The following is a 22,162-nucleotide window of genomic DNA, read 5'->3' on the forward strand; positions in this document are numbered from 1 at the left end:
CAGAAATGAGTCACTTATTAAAAATTTATTTTTAAGATGGATGTTTTGACTTAAATTTTAAGGACATGTAATCTCTAACGAAGATGAAAAACGAAATAAATTTTAAAATATATAAATTATAATTTTATATAAAAAAAATTGAACTATTTATTTAAGAGAAATGACCTTTTGAGACCCTCTCACACTCATGTGTGTAGGACCCCAAAGGATTACTATTAAATTTGGCATAGATCTCTAGAAAAATCAAGTCCCTCTTTTCTAGATATTTGTACCAAATTTAATGATGATCTCTTGAGGTCTCATAGGATCATTACTCTTATTTCAATTGTTATTAGATGGACCACCTATTTGTATCCATCTTTAAGATGTATGCTTTATACTTCAACCGCAAATATAGAAATGCAGTCCCCGCCACATGAAACAATTTTCCTAGAGTATGTGTGACCTAAGAAAAGATAAATAGTCTCATGATATTATAATACCCTTTCAAGATAAGGTACTGTTTGTATAGAGCTGAGGCTCTAAACAATCAAAGTAAAGCACACCTTCAAATAGTATCGAGAAATATAATTTTAATATTGAAAATAGTTGTGATAGCCTTAAAATATAATTTTATTTTTATTTATAAAATTTGAAACTTCAAAAACAATGTAGATCTATCAAAACTTGCAAATTAACGGTCCAAAAAATACGTTACAAGATGCACTATTTCCAAAACTTGAATCCATTTTTTTTCTCATGTTCATGCATCTTGATGCCGATATGATCAATTTGATGATATTTAGGCATCAAATGAATTTCTTCTAATGAAAATTTTTAGGTGGGCTCTGATTTGATTGTTTAAAGCCTCGGCTCTATATAAACTTTTTCTTTTAAGAAATATAATGTGATTTACATTGTGTAGATATATGCATACGAGTCCCTTAACCATTAGATGTTGAAAGGGACAGTTGGTGCTTCATTCTCCAGTCCAAGCACGCTTCACAACCGTCAGTGCTTAACGTCTGACGGTTGATGGAGGTCTTTATATTCACACAAAATGGAAAACAGACACCATGTGCTGTACAGAAATTTTAGAAACTTTCAAATTCAACGCTTTGCTTAAAACTGCAACTCCCCTATTTGTCTCCTTAAAAAATGGCGCCTACTTCTTGCTATTTCTGCTCTGCCTTAACATATCCCTTCTCTCTCCACACAATAAAACCAATTTCCTTCTCTCTTTATACCCTCCTAAATTTGGAAATCATCAACAGTTCATGAATCATTATTTTTTCTTTGTCTCCATATATCATTCTCAGACTGCATTCCCAATTTCATATATTTTTCAATATCTTTCTACCCTTCTAAATTTGAAAATCATCTACCAGTTCTTTTTTTTCTTTTGAACAGTTACAGTTCATTCTTCTTTGTCTTCATATATCCTTATATCTCTGTACTCCCAACTCCATAGATTTTTATCTCTGCACATTCCCCTGTTCCTGTATCATTCTCTCACTAATCTCTATAAATTTGTAAACCATATGCATCCCATTACCATTTCAGTCCTGCACAATACCAAGTGATTAAACCCAAGAAAAACCCATTTTTTTTATTGATGGATTCTTCCAAAAACTGGTATTCTGATGAAAATGGTGTTTATAAAAGCACATTCTCACCTGTTGACCTCCCAAAAGATCCATTTGTGGATGCGACTTCCTTCCTTCTCTCTCATAAACACCATGGAACTACAGCTTTGATAGATTCTTCGACTGGGTTTAGTATCAGTTATACACAGTTGCCACATATGGTGAAATCCATTGCCTCGGGGCTCCATGAAATTGGGGTCTCTCAAGGTCAGGTGGTGTTGATGCTCTTACCAAATATGGCATATTTTCCTGTCATTTTTCTAAGCATCATCTCTGCAGGTGCCATTGCCACCCCTATGAATCCTCTTAGTACTTTTAATGAGATTATGAAACAGATTAAATACTGTAATGTTGTTCTTGCCTTTACTGTTAGTGAATACTTGGGAAAACTTGAAAAAGCTGGTATTCCAGTTGTTTTAGTGAGAGAACATGAGGAGAAAAGCTCACATTTCGTTAGAGGAAAGGAAGAGAAAATTTCATGCTCAGGCTCCTCAAAAGTGGTTTCTTTTGATTGGGTTTTGTCCTGTGATCCCATCCATGCAACAAGGCCTAGAATTAACCAGAATGATATTGCGGTGCTGCTAAATTCGTCGGGTACCTCTGGCCCAAGCAAAGTTGTTGCCATTACACATCGGAATTTGATATCTACAGTTGAACTTTTTGTAAGGTTTGAAGCGTCGTTGTGTGAGAATGAGTACATGGGTTGGGAGACTGTTTATTTGGATGTGATACCCATGTTTCATATCTATGGTCTTGTTCTTCTGGCCTCTGGTTTGCTCTCATTAGGTTCTAAGATTGTAATTATGCATAAATTTGACGAGAGAGAAATGGCTAGATGTATTTCTGGGTATGGAGTCACGCATATCCCTGCTGTTCCATCCTTAGTGGTTTCTCTCACCAAAATTGGCAAAATGGACAATTATAGTTTTCGTTCCCTAAAGCAAGTAGTGAGTGGAGCGGCTCCACTAAGCAAGAAATCTATAGATGAGTTTCTCAAGGTTTTCCCTCATGTTGAACTCGGACAGGTAAAGGACTTCTCTATTGGTTAATTTCTTCTTTCTTCTTGTTGTTCATTCTATGACTGCTATTACAATTACTTGTCTTGGAACTTTATGTATTGTGATGTATGTAACTACGTATCATGTTGGGTTATTCAACAAGAATGTACAATAGATTCAAATAAGGGGCATTTTGATATTTGGTCCAGTTGTTTCTTTTCCAAAGAAATGTTGGTTTGGTGTTTACCTTGGCTTTTGGGTCTCCGAAAGCCATGTTTCAGAGGTTTTTCCTCTATCCTGGGGTATTAACTGCAGTGAAAACTATTAACCTCTTAATAAGTGCAAAATATAGAGAAAACCACAACATTGATCTTGAGCATATGGCTCTTAATTATCTGTAAGAGTGAAAACTAGGTTCAATGCTGAGTTCAAAGTTCGGGCTTTTCTTGAACCTGAACTTTTCTTGAATACAAGGTTGTAAGAGTGAAAACAAGGTTCAATATGAATACAAGGTTGTAAATTAGCCAAAAACCTGAACTTTTCTTGAACAACTGACTTGATCTTTTGCTTCAGCAACAAACCAATAGGCACAGGATGCTCTCTGTTTTCAAGCCTGACTTGGATATCCCTGAACGCGATCAGGTCCTCGTGAATAAACCCCCAAGATACAATTAAGCCTAGTGAAGCACTATGAAATCTTTTCTGAGTTTTATGCTCAGTAGAGGCCTATGAAAACATAGTCATCCAATTGATTTGCCTTCTATGTTCACTCTGCTTATATATATATATATATATATATATATATATATATATATAGTTCATCATTTAGGGATGATGTTTTAACATCTATTTGGTGAATCTTTAGAAGGTATAGCAAAGCCAGTGCAGTAGTACGCATCTGGTAGTTATCCTAACCTCTGGTGCATAGATATCAAAGAAATCTGCACGTTCTATCTGTTTGAACCATTAATAACCAATCCTTGCTTTGATAATCTCAATGCTACCATCCTCTTACTTTCATTTGGAAACCCATTTGCAGCCTAAAGCCTTTGAAAGAGGAGGTAATCTCACAGCTCCGAAGTTATATTGACCATTATGGAGTCCATCTCATATTATGCTGCTTCCCTTCAAAATGGAGGATATCACAATGACAGATCTTCTTAGAGGCTTCTAGCTTCTTCTTCAAGAAGATATGCATAAATGTCAAGTCCGAAGTCTGTTTCCTAGCTCTTTTACTTCTCCTAAGTTTTAAGTATTCATGACCATCATGCTTCTCATGCCTATGTTTTATACGCTTATCTCAATATTCCTAATCCTGCTCACCCATGAAAATATCTTCAAAAAGTTCTGCATCTCTAGACGTCAAAATTACATTTGTGTCTAGGTTAAGAAATCTGTAGACTTTGTTGTTCTCAACACACCCTGCGAAAGTACCTCAGTATTAGGGCTTAGTCCACTTAAGGTCAAGGAGTCTTACATGGGCCAGGCAACTCCAAACCTTGAGGAAACCTATATTACGTTATATGTCTTTCCAAAGTTCATATGGTGTAGCAGAGGACTTAGAACATGGAGTTGCTATTCATATGGTGTAGCAGAGGACTTAGCATGCAGACACTGAGGCTTTTCCACACAAATTAGGAGGGAGTTTGGAATTGATGATGATAACCATGACATTAAACATATCAATGAGTATGTGTTTTTCTCTTTTGACCGAATCATTTTATTGTGGTGTGTGTATGTAGTTCCTTTGTGAAAATTTACATTTTCTTGACAGAACTTAGTGGATGTTTGGGAATGATGTCCGCATTCTTTGTCACTTCTTCAGATTGGCATTTAAAACCCAAACACGGGTGTTGGATTGGCCCTCCACTGTGTCAATCTGAATCGGTGATTACAGTGGCGTTTGACCAAAAAATAATAAAATATTCAAAATGGAAAATATTAAAAATTGAATTGGGTAGGAGTGGCCTGGTTCTTTGACCTTTGATCATTGATTCTACTGATATAATCACCCCCAGGTGTTTGACATAACCGGGCTATTCCCATGAATCTGACTGTTTCATAAAGGAAGAGTTGGTCCCCCACCAAATCCGATCTGAATTGCTAATTCCATATCCTGGTTGGTGATTCTTGAACACTGTTTCAAATTAATCACTTAGAAGCAATATATGCAACCAGTGTATGGGAAGTATCCACCACCAGTCAGACTAAATTCATCAAAATTACAGTATACTACTATTATGCCTTCAGTTGGCAAAATACCCTCACACACTAAAAATTTACGTTGTGACCTCATCAGTTGTTTAGAGTTTGTGTGTGTGTTAATTAGTCCATGATTTGTACTTCGGTTATTTGGCTAGTTCTATCATTTGAACAGTGGCACCCAGTGTTAGAAAAACAGACCAGTTAGATCATAACCGCTAGGGCTTCAAGTCCGCTTAGGGCCGGTTTCGTGTGTCTAGTAGCCTAGGTGATAACATCAAAAAAATTTCAGCCCAAAACCGGCCACTTAGGGGTCGAACCGGCCTTCAAACCTACCAGTTTTTAGCTAACCGGACCAGTTCGCCGATATAACGGTGTTTTTAAGTAAATAACGGTAATGTATACATACCAGTGTTATTTTAAAATAAGGGCCGTTATATGTAGGGGGAAAACTGTGAACCCAAATTTTCACTTATTTTTTATTCGTTTTGCGGCCATTTTTTTGTTTTTTTCGTGTTTTAATGTATAATTAATATCAAACAAGTAATTCAAACAATTAATTTGGATTTAAACAACAAAAAAAAAAGATTTTATTGGATTGAAATGGCGGATTTTTTAGGTTTTTGAAAATTTCGGCCATTCTTTCAATAATCTCCTCAATACCTAATGGATATTAAAGAAATTTGAGGGGTTTGATTTCTATTTGAAGTATTTACTAGATTCAAGTTTTAATTTGCTCATAAAACCAATGATCAAGGGTTGAGTTTTACCAAAAATGCTGCTGTTCAGAGAACCTGTATTGGATCCAAAAACACAGATTTTTTATCCATTTATTGGTCTTTTTTTATCAAATTGAGTTATGGACTTCGATCATTGAGGTTTCATATCTCAAATAAAATTGGTATGTTTATTTATGATTGATTAAATTGTTTTGTATGAATTGTTTTTGCACGAGGTCATGAAAATTGCATAGATCTGAAATGTCCGCCATTTTTATCAATCAAATCCAAAATACCGAATAATTTTTTATGAGATTTGGAGCATTTGAAAGAAGATCGAAGCCTTTACAATGCATATGCGTTGATTTTTTCGATTATCAGAACATTGACGGTCGTTTCTTGCTCCAAATGTTGCTCGATTTTATGGGTTTATGAGATGATGATTTTTCTAAAAAAAAAAATCATTTTGCTCAATAAAATATATATTTTTTAGCAAGCTTTTCTATATTTCTTAATAAAAATATCTTTTTAATAAAAGGGAAAAGTTTTAATAAGGTTGCAACCTTAAAATGTAGAATCATAGATGCAACTCAAAAATCTATCGGAAATGTTTTTCTTAATGTTGAAAAATCTAATCGATCATCTCAACATCAAGATGTATGAATATGAAAAAAAAAAATGTTTTTGAGTCCCGGAAATAGTGCATCTTGCAACACATTATTTAGAGCGTCTATTTTCAAGATTTTCATATATTTATAAATCTACTTGATTTTAACCATTTTTGGATTTTAAATTTTCTAATTAGGCATGAAAATAGATTTTAAGATAACACTAAGAATTTTTTACTACAAAATTACATGTTATGATAAAATTTTAAGGTGCGCCTTAATTGGATTGTTTAAGGTTACAACCTCATAGAAACCGCACCCTTGATAAAATTATGTTTTTTAATAAAAAATATGTTTTTTTAATGAATATAGGAAGTGTTTTTTTTATTTTGCTTAGCAAAATTATTTTTTGATAAAATTATGGTTTTTTAATAAAACTATGTTTTATGATGAATTTGGGAAGTGTTTTTCCATTTTGCTCTTAATACAATTATTTTTTCCATTAAATTTTGGTTTTTTAATAAAATTATGTTTTATGACAAATATGGGAAGTGGTTTTCTATTTTTTTTTAATAATTTTTTTTTTTGATAAAATTATTTGTTCTACTGTTCTTATTTTTTGATAAAATCAATGCACAACACACTGATATATATATAGGGTAGATACATATAAGAACAATAGAACATATCATTGTGTTGTGCATTGATTTTCGTTTTGTTGCATCTCATGAGATGTACTTTTTATGAAGTACGCCTTATTTAACTTCATCGAAAAAGCATTGTATGAATTGTGCTTTATCTAACTATATGGAAAAAGTCCTTTTTGTTTCATGTCTTAATTAGTTGGTGTTTTTATTTGATTTTATAGCATCAAGCTACTTTTGATATTTGCAAAAAGTGGATAAATTTTCATTCCTAATGTGAGCGATTTTTGTACAAAAGACACTAGAAAGTTTTTCATGTAAGGTATGGGATGAATATGTTAATTCTTGGAAGAAGATGTTACACGACAAAACAATCTTCAAAGAATATTCTAATCTAGGAAACAAAAAGATTTATGTGACCTGCTTGGGATCATGTACAAGACCATAATATTCAAGTATTAATTTATAAAAGGTTGTTTGAATTTTTTTTTGGTAAGATAAATATATGCAATCAGATATTATACACTTAATCTAAGTTTTTCTATTTTATTTTTTTGGGAGGGGGTTTTTGACCCATTTAAAAAAAAAAAAAAATCTACTTGACCGGTTAACTACCCCCGTTAGTCCGGTTCCGATTCAAACCGCTCCCAGCTGCATGTCCGGTTAACCGTTCCAGTTCGATTTTGTGTGTGTGTTAATTAGTCTATGATTTGTGCTTCAGTTATATGGCTAGTTCTATCATTTGAATAGGACATCCTTGGTTCCTTAGATTTCTGGTAACACTGATTTGTTCAACTGTTTGTAAGTTGTTTCTTCTACTTAATCTTTAGGAGGCCCCACACAAAGAGTTCATACTTTGTGTTATAACGCACCCATCTTCAATCCAACATAATTTATCAGCTTCATGAAATCCATTCTTCTAGGCTTTTTTTATTTCTAAGTATTCCTTTTGGTAATTGTTACTTGGTTCTCATATTATCAGACCTTATCATCAGTAATTGCTCCCACTTTATCTCCTAAACTCCATTCCTCACTAGTTGAGATTGGCTTACAGCTGTTAATGTGGGGATCCCTGAGTTCATTTATGTAACACTTTTAATGGTTTTATTCAAATAGGAGCAACATTTTTTATGATGAACAACTTATGCAGGATTTTGCTTGCACAGAGACAGTCGACTGGGATATGTTGTGCCATCCTACTACTTTTTCAATGTTAGTAGTGGTAACTTTGGGATTGACTCGAATTTGGACTTCAAATTCTGGTCATCGCCATTTTAATTGTTTTATAGACATGTTTCCTAACATGCCATTTCTGTTCAGCGATTTGCTCAAATTTGTTACATCGAGGAAAAAGGATGTACATCTATTTTGATAAGCAAATACAGCTAGTTGCTTTGAAGATGTAGATTAGGATATTTGGGAACAACACAATATCGCGTATAGATCTGGTTCTGGATATGTGTTTACTTCATTGGTAAATTTCCTTGACATGCATATGGGTGTACCATCCCTTTTTTTTCTTTTTTAGCAGAACATAAAGATAGGCATATTCAAAGAGATTATTAATTTATCTGAATATTTTGCAATCTTTGGGGATGGGACTGTTTAAATTGTTTTTATTAGTTAAATAGAATGCCACTGTTTTCTCACAAATACATCTTACCAAAACTATGACTTGAAAAATGACCATAATGTTGTGGTCTTTAAAGGTTTTCTTTTTCATAGCTACTTCTGGTTGATCTAATCTTCATTGCACCTCTTCAAAAGGGTTGTAGGTGCTCTGATCCTTCCAGTGAGCATTTTATTTCTAGAAACCTTACTTTTATCAATATTATGTCTTTATTTTACTAAGGTTGAGAATACCTTACCTGCAAATCAATAAGATGCAACAAGGAACTGATGCTTAGATAATTAACTATGTGCCAGATGAGGAAGAGCACTTAGAATTGTGATTATCCCTTTGCTACTTCTCTTGTGACAAGTTTCAATGAATTGTGGAAATAGGGCTATGGGATGACTGAGACAACCGCAGTTGGGTTTCGGGGTACCACTAATGCAAAAGTGAAAAAGTATTCCTCTGTTGGATTGCTAGCCCCTAATATGGAAGCCAAAGTAGTCGATAGTGCACAAGGCTCATGCTTACCTCCTGGAGAAACCGGTGAGCTGTGGCTTCGTGGACCTGGCATAATGAAAGGTAAATGCCTTCATCATCTATCAACAAAACACAGTTTCCATGCTTGGGGGAAGAGAGTGTTTCCACACTTGTATATAGAGGTAGGAAGGGCTTGTTTCTGCCAGTTAATTTTGTTATCTGATTTCTTGTGGTAGCCATGCAGAGTACTTCAATAGCCATACAGCGACATTGTCGACCATTGACAAGGAGGGTTGGTTACATACAGGGGATATTGTTTATTTCGATAAGGATGGCTATTTATATATAGTTGATCGCTTGAAAGATATTATCAAATGCAACGGTTTTCAGGTATAGTCTTCCAAAAATTCTCTCCCCCACTCGCTCTCTCTCTCTCGCACACACAACAATCATGACTCCTCTCTCTCTTTTACACACACACATACAACAATCATGACTCCTCTCTCTCTCTCTCTCTCGCACACTCTCTTTCACCCAACATTCATTACATTCTCATTGCCAATTTGCTATTTCCTTCTAATTCTAAAGGTAGTACGGATTCTCTCACTCTCTAGGTAGTAGAGATTCTCTCTCTCTGGGTAGTTCGGTGGTAAAAACTGAATTTGGGATGTAGTGTTGCAATTCCTCAACAACTAACCAATCGGGCCCAATGTCTTATTCCATGGTGGTTTCATTGATTTCTGCAATGGTTTTAAACTTGTGATTGCAGGTTGCGCCAGCTGATTTGGATGCCATACTAATCTTACATCCACAGATTCTTGATGCCGCAGTAGCAGGGTTAGCACATTATCAATGACATGCATTTAGCTCTTTAAAACATTTATTCATCTCTTTCTTTTTTGGGGTAGTTCTGCTGGGAAGTGGTCACCTACTTATGATAGGAATAAAACTTAAGATGTATATTGTGGTGCTCTGCTACCCTGACCACCTAAAAACATAAGTTAAATTATAAATAAATAGAATATTTATTTACCAATTTGATTGTATTAACCTTTAGATGTGTAGGCATACATTGATTCATATATATTCACATAAATAGATACATGATTTATGTATGCATGTTTGTATTGTTTTAGTATGCATACATATATGTATGTATTATGTAATATTCTTAGTTTCAATTTTATTTTTACGTTTTCCAACATACATAGATACATAATATATACATTGATTCATATATTTTCACAAAAGTAGATACATGATGCATGTTTGTACTGTTTTAATACGCATACATATATTATGTATTATGTAATATTCTTAGTTTCAATTTTATGGTTACGTCTTCCAAACGTACTTAGATACATAATATATGCATGTATGTATTTACATTCCTAGAGTTGTTATTTCTTAATTTTAATTTATTTATTTCTGTTCTTTTAGAATTCCTAATGAACAAACCGGAGAAATACCCGTGGCATTTGTCAAGAGGTCGATAGGCAGCAACTTATCGGAGGCAGATGTAATCGACTTTGTGGCAGCACAGGTGAACTTGTGTCATTATTTATTACAATATAATGAAATTTTAGGATTTGCTTGCATGTTTTATCTACTAGAATATATTCAAACTTGTGGCATTTGTATTTTTCCCTATTATATTAAATGGGAAAATATAGCATGATCAGGACCCATATAGTCCACTGGGGTCATAGTTGTCCAATACAGTGATGGACGATGATGGAGAGATAATGGGACCCGTCAACGGGTTTCTCTCCATTACCATCTGTTGTAATTGGACCTGATGACGCCAATGATATGTGAGCATACATAGTCCATTGAATCACTATTTACTTTCCCGTGTGGAAGACTCCTAAGAATTTCATTTTTCATAAAGAAATTGATTATGCATGGGACTGAAAGATGATTCCAAAGATTCAGAAATGCAGTAAAATGGACGGTATTTCTCTTTATGAATCTACATTCTACATATACTTGGGAAGTTTTGAGATCTATAAAGAAAAGAGTTTTGAGGAAGGAGTTCGGTCATTCTAGACCAAGATTTAGAGTAATTAAAATCAAAATATCATGTCATGGAATTCAGGGTTGCTCACATAATTGAGCAGATGGTTGTAAAGAGCAAAAATTTCTCTCTCTGCTGTGCATTTATGGACATTTTATGATACTTATTACTTACTGTATGACATACTCTTTATAATGCTCAACACTTGATGAAGCATTGCACATTTAACTTATGCCTTGCCCCTCTCTCTCTCTCTCTCTCTCTCTCTCTCTCTCTCTCTAGGTTGCACCATACAAGAAGGTGAGGAAGGTGGTATTCGTGAATTCCATTCCAAGGTCAACAGCAGGAAAAGTTCTTCGAAAAAAGCTGAGAGTATCTTGTGTATCTAAATACTAAAGAGACATGATACAAGATTTAAGTGTTTTGACACTGCTATATTCATTGGAGTGTTGTTTAAAATTAATGGAAACTCTGTGTTGGTGGTGCCACCCACATATAAAATATATATTACTATGTGGACCGCTAGATGGTTTCAGTCACAATGTCACGCCTAACACATCGCCCCTTTGACATGTCAAATTTTCCTAAAATTGATTTGAAAAAAACTAAATTCAAATACTCTGAGCCGTCTAATCAAGACAAACACTTAGAGAATATGGTGTGATGCCGTTCAAATTCAAAAAGCTATGAATTGCAATCACATCATATGTGGGTGTAACTACACGTAAAGATTTCCCAAAACTAAAAAACGTGGATCACTGGGCAATGAAGGCAAACAAACACAATCATCATTTTCAATAATGGGTTATTTTAGACAAAAGAAACACAATCATCATTTTCAATAATGGGTTATTTTAGATTTTTTTTTTGGTGTTCTATAGTTTCAGTTATTTTTGCATTGTTTTGGTTTTGTAGACAATGTTTGATATTATATTATATCCCTAATACTTTTAGTATCACACCCATAATCTTGTCATTCTTTTTTCCATGCTTTTACCTTAGGCAAAACGTAAATATTTTAAAAACTAAATTACCCTTCCCTTCACTTATTCCCTACTCTCTCTACTTGTCCCCTCTCTCTCTCTCTACCCGCTCTCTCCCTCTTTTTCTCTCTACCGAAAAGTGTGTGGGACCGGCCTCTGGCTTTTAAAAATCCAAAAAAGTCAAGACTGGTCCGGCACATTTTTGTTTCCTTGATAATCACTAAAATCTGCTTACCCCAAAAAACTAACTTCACATAAAATAAGCCCTAAAATTTTCAACTACAAATAATATTTCCGGACTGGCCCCAAATGTTTCATAAAGTCTAGATCCAATCGTTAGATCCTCTATTAGAGGGTAGAGATTGTCACCACTACAACAATGGGAAACTTTCCCAGGAAGCACAGATAATCTTTTCTTATGATTGGGATTCGACAGTTGCGATTACACTTGCATAAAACCTGTTCGTATAAGAACATTTCTAACATTTCTCAACAAATTACCCTACCATGCAATGACAACATCCTTAATTAATCAAAGAAAGGATTAGTGGATTTGCTTCCTCTAATGATCATTTTGATTTATTAAAAAAAAAAAGCTTTTTTTTGGGTGGTTTTTTTTTTTTTTTTGAATAAAAGCCCTTTGATTTTAGTAAAATGACCTTTTCCACCAAATAAAATTAATGCGCCATAATTTTCTTCAAATATACCTTCGGGTCCAAAAAAAAGCCCATGGATCCCCTCAACTTTGATCGTGAACCAGAAAAAAAAAAAAAAGCTTCTGGTAGCCCCAGATAGCATTCGGGGAAAGAGAAGGGATTTGAGAGTTCAGACACATGGGCAGCGACCTGTCACTCAGACTCACCTTATGGGCGAGGTGAGTTTTTTCCAAGTCGGTTTCGCTTTACTGGCGTGGTGAGTTTTATCCAAGTCGGTTGTATATCATGCAGTTATTAACTTTGTTGCTAATCAAATCGTCTGCTGGGTGGTATTGTTTTTTATAATTAGCCGTTTTAGTTAAAAAAAAAAAATTCCAAAACCTCAAGTTTGGGGATCAAGCCCAAGAGTTGGGGATCGAGCTCAAGACCTCTTGGGCTGAGATGCATGCAAAGGCAATAAAGATAATAATTACTACGTTACTTTGTATTGAAAAAGTATGTCATCAGATCATCTACCTTTGGTACAAGGTGGTCACAATTAATCTTGACTATTGGATGTGAAATTGGGTGGCTGCATGTATTTTATTGACCAAGCTCAAAGTTCAAAATGAATTTTCTCGAACTTTGTGACACACCCAAGCTATCAGATTCCATATTGGATAGTTATAAACAACCGTGACCTCTTTGTACCAAACGTATCTCATTGTATACAATCCATTGAAAAAAGTTTTAGAGAGCTGAAGCCCTAAACAATCACATTAGAGCACACCTAAAAACTTTCACTTGAAGAGGTTGTTTTGATGCCCAAATATCCTCAAATTGATCATCTCAACATCAAGATGCATGGACATGAGAAAAAAAGTGGACTTCAAATTTTGGAAATAGTATATCTTGTAATGCATTTTTTACCATCAATTTTTAATATTTTTAAGTTTTCATAGATCTGCTCGATCTAAACTATTTTTTAAGCTTTAAATTGTATAATTAAAGACGAAATATATTTTAAGGCTACCACAAAGATTTTCAATATTGAAACCACATTTCTCGACATTATTTGAAAGTGAGCTCTACTTTGATTGTTTAGATCCCCAGCTCTATACAAACTGCACCCTTGTATTTTATGTAAATATATTGAAGATTATAGGACATATATTAAATTTTTTATTTTTATTTTTATTTTTTTCACTGGGCTTGGACTTGGAAGAGTTACAAACTCGTCAGAGTAACTCACATCTACCACGAACCGAGTACCTTAGCCGAGCCGAATACTGATACATTGCACGTGGGCAAAAAGTAACCCTAATTTTCCTTCCAAGTTCAATCGAGGTTTCTCCAAATGTGGTTTACATTTGTTTTTTTTTTTATGTTTCTCCTTTTATCCTTTTCCTCGGAATGATTTTGAACGTGTCTATCAATTGATACTGAGCAATTTTTTTTTTTTACAATAAAATGAATAATATTATTTTTTTTGACGAGTTACAATTGATGCCGAGCATTGGGAAAGAGATCTTAGAGCGAGAAAGCTTACGATGAAGAGAAGAGAGGAGCTTGCCGTGAAGATGGAGAGAGAGTGGTGCATGGGTAAATTATTAAATCTACAGATTAATTTCAAAAAATAAATAAATATTATACCCTCTATGTACTTGGAAAAAAATAATATATTGAAATTAAATAGATACCATACCCTTTATGCATTTGGAAAAAAATAATATATTCAAATTAAATAGATACCATCTAATGTTTAGATGGTCAGTATTAGAAAGTTCAAATTTTATTTTTTAAAAATACTTATTTTCCTAAGTGATTCTCAAATTTTCAAATTTTCAAATTGAAGAAATCCTCTTAAGTAGGACGGAGCTGAAGCAAAGTATGCTCCAACAGTGGTTTTGGAATTTGGACCATATTACTATTAAAAAACATAAAAAGGTGTGGTTTGTATAAAGCTGAGATTCTAAACAATTTTAATAGGGCTCACCTTTGAATAGTGTCAAAATATGTTGTTTTAATATTAGAAATCTTTATGATAGACTGAAATTTGTTTTTATCTTTAATAATAAAATTTAAAGTTAAAAAGTAGTAGATCGAGAAGATCTATAAATATTTGAAAATCTTGAAAATTAACAGTCTAGATAATACATTACAAGATACATTGTTTTTTATATTTGAAAACTTTTTTTTTCTCATGGCCATATACCTTGAGGTTGAGATAATCAAATTAAAGGTTTTTTTTGCATCAAAATAACCTATTTAAAATATATGCCTTTCATATAAAATGTCAATCTTATACTGTATGAGTAAGGTGCACTTCAAACACCCACTAGAGAAGGTTGTTTCTATGCTAAAAAACCCTAAAATCGATCGTTTCAACCTCGAGATTTATAAACATGACAAAAAACGGATTTCGAATTCTAAAAATAGTTCATCTTCTAATACATTATCTGGTCCGTCTATTTTTAAGATTTTCAAGTGTTTATAGATATATTTGATCCTAACCATTTTTTAAACTTTAAATTTTATAATTGGGGGTAGTAATAGATTTTCACGTTTTGCGGCACCGAAACTGCATTTTCGGCATAGTTTTGAGGTACGCCTTACTTCAATATAATAAGGTTGACGCCTTATACAAACCTCACCGTAATTTGATTGGTTAGAGGCTCACACTTATATAAACTTTTTCCAAAATAAAATAACGTTAATGTAATTTTGCAAGTACAGGGGAACATAGCGGGGTTACGTCTATTTCTTCCCTTAAACCGTGGTATTGGGTTTTAGGGACCAGGGATTTGAAGTTCGAATTTCTTCAATGGAGATTTCTGGGTTATCAGTAGAGCTCAGTTACAGGTCCTTTCTACCTGTTTCCGGTAACTCCCTTTAATTGATAAATAATGAGAAGAGAAAGCTGCGGTTTTGGGTCTTAAGAACCAGTGAGATGAAGCTCCAATTTCTTCAATGGCGATTGTCGGAGTCTGCAGAAGAGCTGTCTTACGGTTCTCTTCTTCCTATTTCAGGTACCCACTCTGCTATTCTTCACTTATTTCCGTTACCAATCCTTCTTCAACGCCTAAACCCCTGGAAAAACCAGACTTTTGCCTCTCTTCCTCTGAAAATCAAACAGTCGGTAGAGTTCTCCATTGTTTAGAATACAAGAGCTCTGATTATTTGATGAATTTATCTACTGGGTTGAACCCAAACATAGCAGTTAATGTATTGTTCAAGTGTAGCCACAATCTTCTGTTGGGTCAGAAGTTTATAGATTGGATGACCCAACAACCTGGTTTTAAGTTCAATTCTATTTGTTTGAGTGCAATGGTTCATATTCTGGTAAAAAGCAGGAGACTTTCAGATGCTCAGGCTTTTATCCTTCGAATGGTGCGAAAGAAAGGGGTCTCGAGACTTGAAATTGTTCAGGCATTGTTGGGTACTTATGATTATTGTGATTCCAATAAGCTGGTCTTTGATTTGTTAATAAAAACTTATGTTCAGGCTAAGAGGCTTAGGGAAGCTACAGAGGTGTTTAAATTGCTAGAAAAAAATGGGCTTTTGCCCTCGATTCATGCCTGTAATTGTTTACTTGGAGGTTTGGTTAAAGTAGCTTGGGTTGACCTTACATGGCAAATTTACCATGAAGTTATTAGAAATAAAATCCCTGTAAATATGTATACTCTGAATATTATGATGAATTCTTTGTGTAAGGAGAGGAAAATTGAGCCTGCCAAGTCATTTTATACAGAGATGGAGAATATGGGTTTTGCCCCAGATGTTGTTACCCACAATACTTTGATTGATTTGTATTGTCGAGAAGGCCTTTTGGAGGAAGCATTTGGTATACTGAACTCTATGCCGGTTAAAGGATTGAGACCTGGTATTGTAACTTATAATTCAGTTATAAATGGGCTATGTAGAAGAGGAGATTACTCAAAATCCATTGAGATAATGGATGAAATGCATCGAGTTGGTCTTGTTCCTAATACTTCTACCTATAATATTATGATCAGTGGGTCCGCCAAAATGGGGAATTCAGTTGAAGCCACACGGAATTATGAGAAAATGAAGAGTAAAGGTCTTCTTCCAGATATTGTGACTTTTACGTTGCTGATAGGCTTGTCTTGTAGGGAAGGAAATCCTGATATTGCTTTAGGATATCTTGGGGACATGAAAAATACAGGTCTGGCTCCTGATAATGTGGTCTACACTATGGTTATTAATGCATTTTGTAGAGCTGGTAGGACCACTGAGGCCCTCAGGTTGCGTGATGAAATGGCGGAGAGAGGTTCTCTTCCCGATGTAGTGACTTACAACACAATTTTGAATGGGTTGTGCAAGGAAGGGAGATTGTCAGATGCTGATGATCTCTTTAAGGAAATGGCTGAAAGAGGCTTGGTCCCTGACTATGTTACCTTTACCACTTTAATTGATGGGTATTGTAGAGATGGATCCATTGAAAAAGCCCAAGATTTATTTGATGAAATGAGAGATAGGAATTTGAAGCCTGACATTGTCACATATAATACTTTGATAGATGGCTTTTGCAAAGAAGGGGACATGGAGAAGGCCAGAGATTTGTGGGGTGATATGATTAACAGGGGTATTCTACCTAATCTTGTTACATATAGCACAATGATTGATGGGTTTTGTAGCAAAGGGAACATGATGCAAGCAGTTGGTTTATGGGATGAAATGGTGGAGAAAGGCATTGCACCCAATGTTATAACATATAATTCTGTTATAAAAGGCTATTGCCGATCAGGAAATTCTAGCAAGGGTGAGGAGCTCTTGGCTGAGATGACAGGGGAAGGCCTTGTTGCCAACAAGATAACGTACAATACTCTTATTCATGGGTTTTGCAAAGAGGAAAAGATTCCACAAGCTTTTGATTTGGTTGTTAAAATGGAAAATCACGGGATTCGCCCTGATGTTGTCACATACAATGCACTTTTGAATGGGTTTTGTAGGCAGGAAAGAATGAAAGAAGCTAATGTTGTCTTTCAAAAAATGGTTGAGAAGGGGGTAATGCCTGATAGGTTGACATACACTTCTTTGATGAATGGATATGTAGCTGTGAACAACGTGAGAGAGGCATTTCGTTTGCATGATCAAATGCTGCAGAAAGGTTTTATACCAGATGATAAATATTAAATATACCTTGTTTTGGTGCAGATCAAGATCCATATTTTTGTAGGCAAGGGCTGCCATATACGTTCAGTTATATCCATGCTGACATGATGCACAAAGTAGCCTTCTTAAGTGATTCTTTTTGTGAGCTAAGACTATTTATTGGTAAGTATTGCTACTAATATTGTTCTTCAAGGATTAAATTGGATAATCCCAAATTTGAGATATTTTTGGATTTCAAGCCAAATATATACTATTGGTCTAAGAAGGGTGAGGACCTTAAACTTTCCCTTAGCCCGTCCCAAGCCTGGATAAAGGAGGTAGGTTGTGTTAGGTAGGCAGCCAGAGTAAAACTTTGCCATATCTTATCATAGCTGACCCCAATTATTTGGGATAAGGCTTGGATGATGATGATGATGATGATGATTTATCTCTTTCAAAATAAAGCCAAATATCTACTAATAGGGGCCAGAAGCAGTTTGGGTTTCTATATCTTTCTTTCTTCTCCATCTAAAAACCTTGCATTTAACCCAAAAAGCATCATCCAAGAAAAAATTTGAGTGAGAGACAAATATTTTTGTATAGCAGAAAATTTCCCTTTTGTTTTGTCGAGCATCTCTCGCTCTTTGTACAAAGGGTTAGCTTCAAGTCCAACTCCTACTACCCAGCTGCATCTCTCTTTACAAAATTAGCCCCCAAACCTACTGAATTTCTTTCTCTTCTGTTAGAAAACTCTCTCTCTCTCACCTACTCAATCTTTTCCCCACCCAAATCTCGTCATCTACAAGGCACTGAGTACTGACTCCCTTGCTGCAATTATTTCTCTTCAGAGTACTCCGCTCTTATCTGCTTCTTTTCACCCCTTCTCCTCTCAGCTTAACCCCATCTTGCCCTAACAGTTATGCAAATAGACTATGCCACTTTAGGGTTCCAAGGGGTTGAAGAGGGTACTAGGATTTGGTACTTAGTTCCATGGATTTTGTGGATGACATACACGATGCGAGGGGAGAGATGCCCATTAGTGTTGATGCTGGTGGAGACTATGACTTTGTTGATAAGCATAGAGATCAGTTAGAGAATTGAACTTCACATATGCAGTAGGTATTTTGCCATAATTCTTGTTAAGAATGATTCTTAGCCTGCCTTTCATTGCGTTGCTTTGTGTAATGTTCTATGGATCCATGGTTCTTGCACCAAATTATGGAACTTATGTTGATATTTATGCAAAGTTGCTTGCTTTTCTGTTAACCATTTATTTAACTGATGGATGGTATTGGAATTCTTGTTCTATCAAATCTTCCACCTTGAGTCCGTCCTTTGATGTGATATTCTCTAAATCTGGTGGTTTTTTGCATTTAGTTGGTGACTTTAAATAAAATTGATGTTTGAGTTGATGGTTGTTGATGTAATTCTTATTGTGATTGTTGATTTTGATGTAAATTGCGATGAGAGATATGCCAAAAGGGCTTTGGGGGATTTATGCAACTGGTGCTTCTTCTACCTCTGAGTTTTGTTAAAATAGAAATTTGGATGTTTGTGGTGTTTTTGGCTTTTGCTTTCTTGTTTACTAACTGCATATGAACTGGTACAGATATATGGATATGGGTTTTATTTTCCCCTATTTTTTTATTGGATAAACGGCAAATGATACTAATGGAAGGGGCTCAATGGGATGCAATCACCCTCCACTGACTTTTGGATATTCTTTTGAAAGGGATTTGAGGAATTTATGTGTCTTGTGTTTTCTCTTTTTAATGATTGGAAAATATGTTGGAAGGGTTTTTAAGTTTGATTATCTTTTAGCATTGCACCTCAGCAGGTGAATTACACCCAAAAGATTTGAGGTTTCTTGCTGGACTTTGGGTTCTATATTAATAATGTGGGTATACACAAATGTGTATACACATTATTATATATTTCATGAATGAGTTGGTGGTTTGTATCACTTCCCTAGATGCACTTACTACGCTTATCATCTTACTCTTGACTCTCTCTTCCGTTATAGTGCTACTCAAGCAACTGTGTTACTCATTGTTTGTGTGTGTGGAGAGAGAGAGAGTGCTTATTGCATTGTTGAGAGAGAGAGAGGATATTTGCTATTGATATTTTCTCCACTTTTCTCTATTTATTTCTATCTCCTCTTCTGTGGAGAGAGTTTTTCATAGTGTGTTGAGAGAGAGAGAGAGGGTTTTGTTGCATTATTTATTGTTTTGTTCTGGATATTTATGAGACCCCATGTCTGTTTTCTAATTCCAGGATTTTCGATATCCACGATGCCTTGTTTGGAGGAGTTACGCTCAGCATTGTGCTCAATCCCTAGCAAAAGCTTTACGAAATGGAAAATGATTTGATCCCCTACTGTGGATGTGAGGAACATTTAACTGAAGATAATTCAACGGTTGTAGGGGACGGGAGGCGAACTGCCAAGTGCCTGATTTTCATGAACAACTTGGCAAACCATATATATGAATTGCAGAATAAAAGATGGGCTATATCAAAGTGGGTCAAGATATATATGACCACAAGGGTATCATCCAGTATAATTGTGTCAATAGTGATTGGTTGGTTTTCGTTTTCCTTTTTTTTAACTGTCCCAACATCAGTACACAGTGGTGGGATCCTCGCCCATGCATTTTGTAATTTGTGATTGGTATTCAAGTCTTTTGTACGAGGTATGGCCATGCATCTAAATCAATTGGTGGTGGTTGCATATAAAGATAGAATTCATGCTCAACGCCTTAAGACTCTCACTCTTTAATCTCTTCGCAGAGCCTGAGTTTGCAAAAGAATGTTCGAGTAATGATTCAGTCATCCGAAGTGGACCATGGTATTATTGCATAACTCAGAAATTGCCGTTACCATCCTATCAATGTCAACTGTTACTTGTTAGATATTCATGTCGTTTGCTATGCCTTAAGCTGCCATATGTGGACCACATTACTGCATGACTAGAATTTATATTGTGCATCTATGAATGGTTGATGCACATTAAAAGGTGCTACAGTTTTTATAAAAGAAGGGGAGAGAGACAGAGAAAGAGATATCCCCGGTGGGATTTCCATCATTTTTACTGTGTTTTTATATCAGGAAAACTTTAAATCCTGAAAAGGACAAAAAAAAAATTTCGGAGAACTTTCTTTGGTTGAAATCTTGAGTTTAACCGTGAAACTCCTTATAATTTAAAGGAAAGGGCTCTATACTTCCCCTACAGCATAAAAAATCTATATTTCCCCTCAAGTCATTCTCCGACCATCAAGTCATCCAATTTTGATAAAAAGAGCAACTCATTGTTAGATTATAGATCCAATGTTTCAAATATTTTATTTTTAGTTTTTTTTATATAAATTGTATGAATATGAAATTTGGTACGGGCCATTTTCTCATTGGGGTGCACTTATAAAAAAAAATATTAAAAATAAATTTTCGATAAAATATAATGACTAAAACACCCCATTAAAATTTCAAGGGTATTTTGGTTATTTTATTTATTGTAAATATTTGTTTATATTTTTCGTTAGTGCGAGTTTAATAGAGGATTGGACATACCAAATTTAGTGTCAAAATAGTTTATAGAAAAAAATTAAAAATAAAATAGTTTAGAGACGTGACATTGTAGTTGAGGCAATCTTAGCCCTCCATTTTGGACAGTTGGATAAAAGGAAGTTATATACTTTTATGATATAGGGGAAGCTTTTTATGCTCATTATCGCTCTCTCTCTCTCTCATACACACATTATGCATAAGTCTCTGTTTTTATGTACGATGAGTACAATTTATGTGTACTTGACTGTTTATGAATGGTCACCATTGAGAGAAGACCGGTAGCAACTCTAGGGTGGTGTTTTTTTTTATTTGGAAAAATTAAAAAAACTCCCAAATATACACTTCATATGCACCCCACCCAATTTTTTCTGTCATTTTTTTCTCCAAAACATATTTTTCTAGCAAATACCCCCAACACAAAAAAAACAAAAAAAAGACTAAATTACTGTAATACTTTTACCATGACTCTCACTCCTCTTTTCCTTGTTTTTCTTCAAAACTATGGTCCGGCAGTCAAAACAAGTGGTCTGACACTTTTCGTTCTGGTCAAAACTGCGATCAGGCAGAACAAACATGCGATCTAACACTTTCGTTCTGGTCAAAACAGCGGTCCGGCAAATTGAACAAGCGATCCGGCACTGATGTTTATAGACAAAAGTGCGGTCCGGCAAAACAAACATGCCCTCTAACACTTTTGTTTCTGGACAAATGTGTGGTCCGGCAAATTGAACAAGCGGTCTGGCACATTTTTCCTGGACACAATGCGGTCCGGTAGAGAATGGATGTGATCCGGCATGTTTTTTAGTTTAATGGGATCCGGCAATGGGTTCATGGTGGTCCGACAACCCATGTGGCTTTTGGTACTGTACGTATGCCCACGTGAAGGTCTGGCCAAAATTATTATTTTTCTGTGTAAAAAGGGTATTTTCGTCAAAAAAAATGTGCCTTTTTGTATTTTGGGGG

The 22,162-nt window shown here is 35.0% G+C and overlaps 2 protein-coding genes across 5 annotated transcripts; both read left to right on the forward strand.

Moving 5' to 3' along the window:
• The first annotated feature begins 1,348 nt into the window (after window positions 1-1,348).
• LOC18443861 (AMP-dependent synthetase and ligase family protein) lies at window positions 1,349-11,406 on the forward strand. Of its 2 annotated transcripts, none has more exons than XR_002282541.2 (6): window positions 1,349-2,650; window positions 8,801-8,990; window positions 9,125-9,278; window positions 9,658-9,725; window positions 10,329-10,431; window positions 11,188-11,406. XR_002282541.2 is itself a non-coding variant. In XM_011628702.3 (6 exons), exons 1-6 carry the CDS (start codon window positions 1,595-1,597, stop codon window positions 11,299-11,301), a joined length of 1,677 nt encoding a protein of 558 aa, XP_011627004.1. In that variant the 5' UTR covers window positions 1,349-1,594; the 3' UTR covers window positions 11,302-11,406. The 2 variants fall into 2 exon arrangements, 1 of the variants encoding a protein (XP_011627004.1); XM_011628702.3 differs by having other exon boundaries at window positions 9,133-9,278.
• A 3,825-nt stretch (window positions 11,407-15,231) lies between these two features.
• Window positions 15,232-20,390, forward strand: LOC18443860 (Tetratricopeptide repeat (TPR)-like superfamily protein). 3 transcript variants are annotated; one of them, XM_006854041.4, is made up of 2 exons: window positions 15,232-17,821; window positions 19,913-20,390. In XM_006854041.4, the coding sequence occupies exon 1, from the start codon at window positions 15,494-15,496 to the stop codon at window positions 17,678-17,680; it is 2,187 nt and encodes a 728-aa protein (XP_006854103.3). In that variant the 5' UTR covers window positions 15,232-15,493; the 3' UTR covers window positions 17,681-17,821; window positions 19,913-20,390. The 3 variants fall into 3 exon arrangements, with proteins under 3 accessions (XP_006854103.3, XP_088717099.1, XP_088717098.1); XM_088860973.1 differs by having other exon boundaries at window positions 15,239-18,757; XM_088860972.1 differs by having other exon boundaries at window positions 15,239-18,753.
• Window positions 20,391-22,162: the final 1,772 nt, after the last annotated feature.

The sequence above is a fragment of the Amborella trichopoda genome, chromosome 3, assembly GCF_054954075.1.
Source record: "Amborella trichopoda isolate Santa Cruz 75 chromosome 3, AtrichopodaSantaCruz75HAP2 v2.0, whole genome shotgun sequence".
NCBI lineage: Eukaryota > Viridiplantae > Streptophyta > Magnoliopsida > Amborellales > Amborellaceae > Amborella > Amborella trichopoda.

Excerpts from the sequence above, each read along its gene's own strand:
- LOC18443861 (XM_011628702.3), top strand. The coding sequence starts at position 1,595 with ATGGATTCTTCCAAAAACTGGTATTCTGATGAAAATGGTGTTTATAAA. Across the intron at positions 8,991-9,132 it reads TGGACCTGGCATAATGAAAG|AGTACTTCAATAGCCATACA; the intron begins GTAAATGCCTTC and ends GTAGCCATGCAG. Across the intron at positions 9,279-9,657 it reads TCAAATGCAACGGTTTTCAG|GTTGCGCCAGCTGATTTGGA; the intron begins GTATAGTCTTCC and ends TTGTGATTGCAG.
- LOC18443860 (XM_006854041.4), top strand. The coding sequence starts at position 15,494 with ATGGCGATTGTCGGAGTCTGCAGAAGAGCTGTCTTACGGTTCTCTTCT.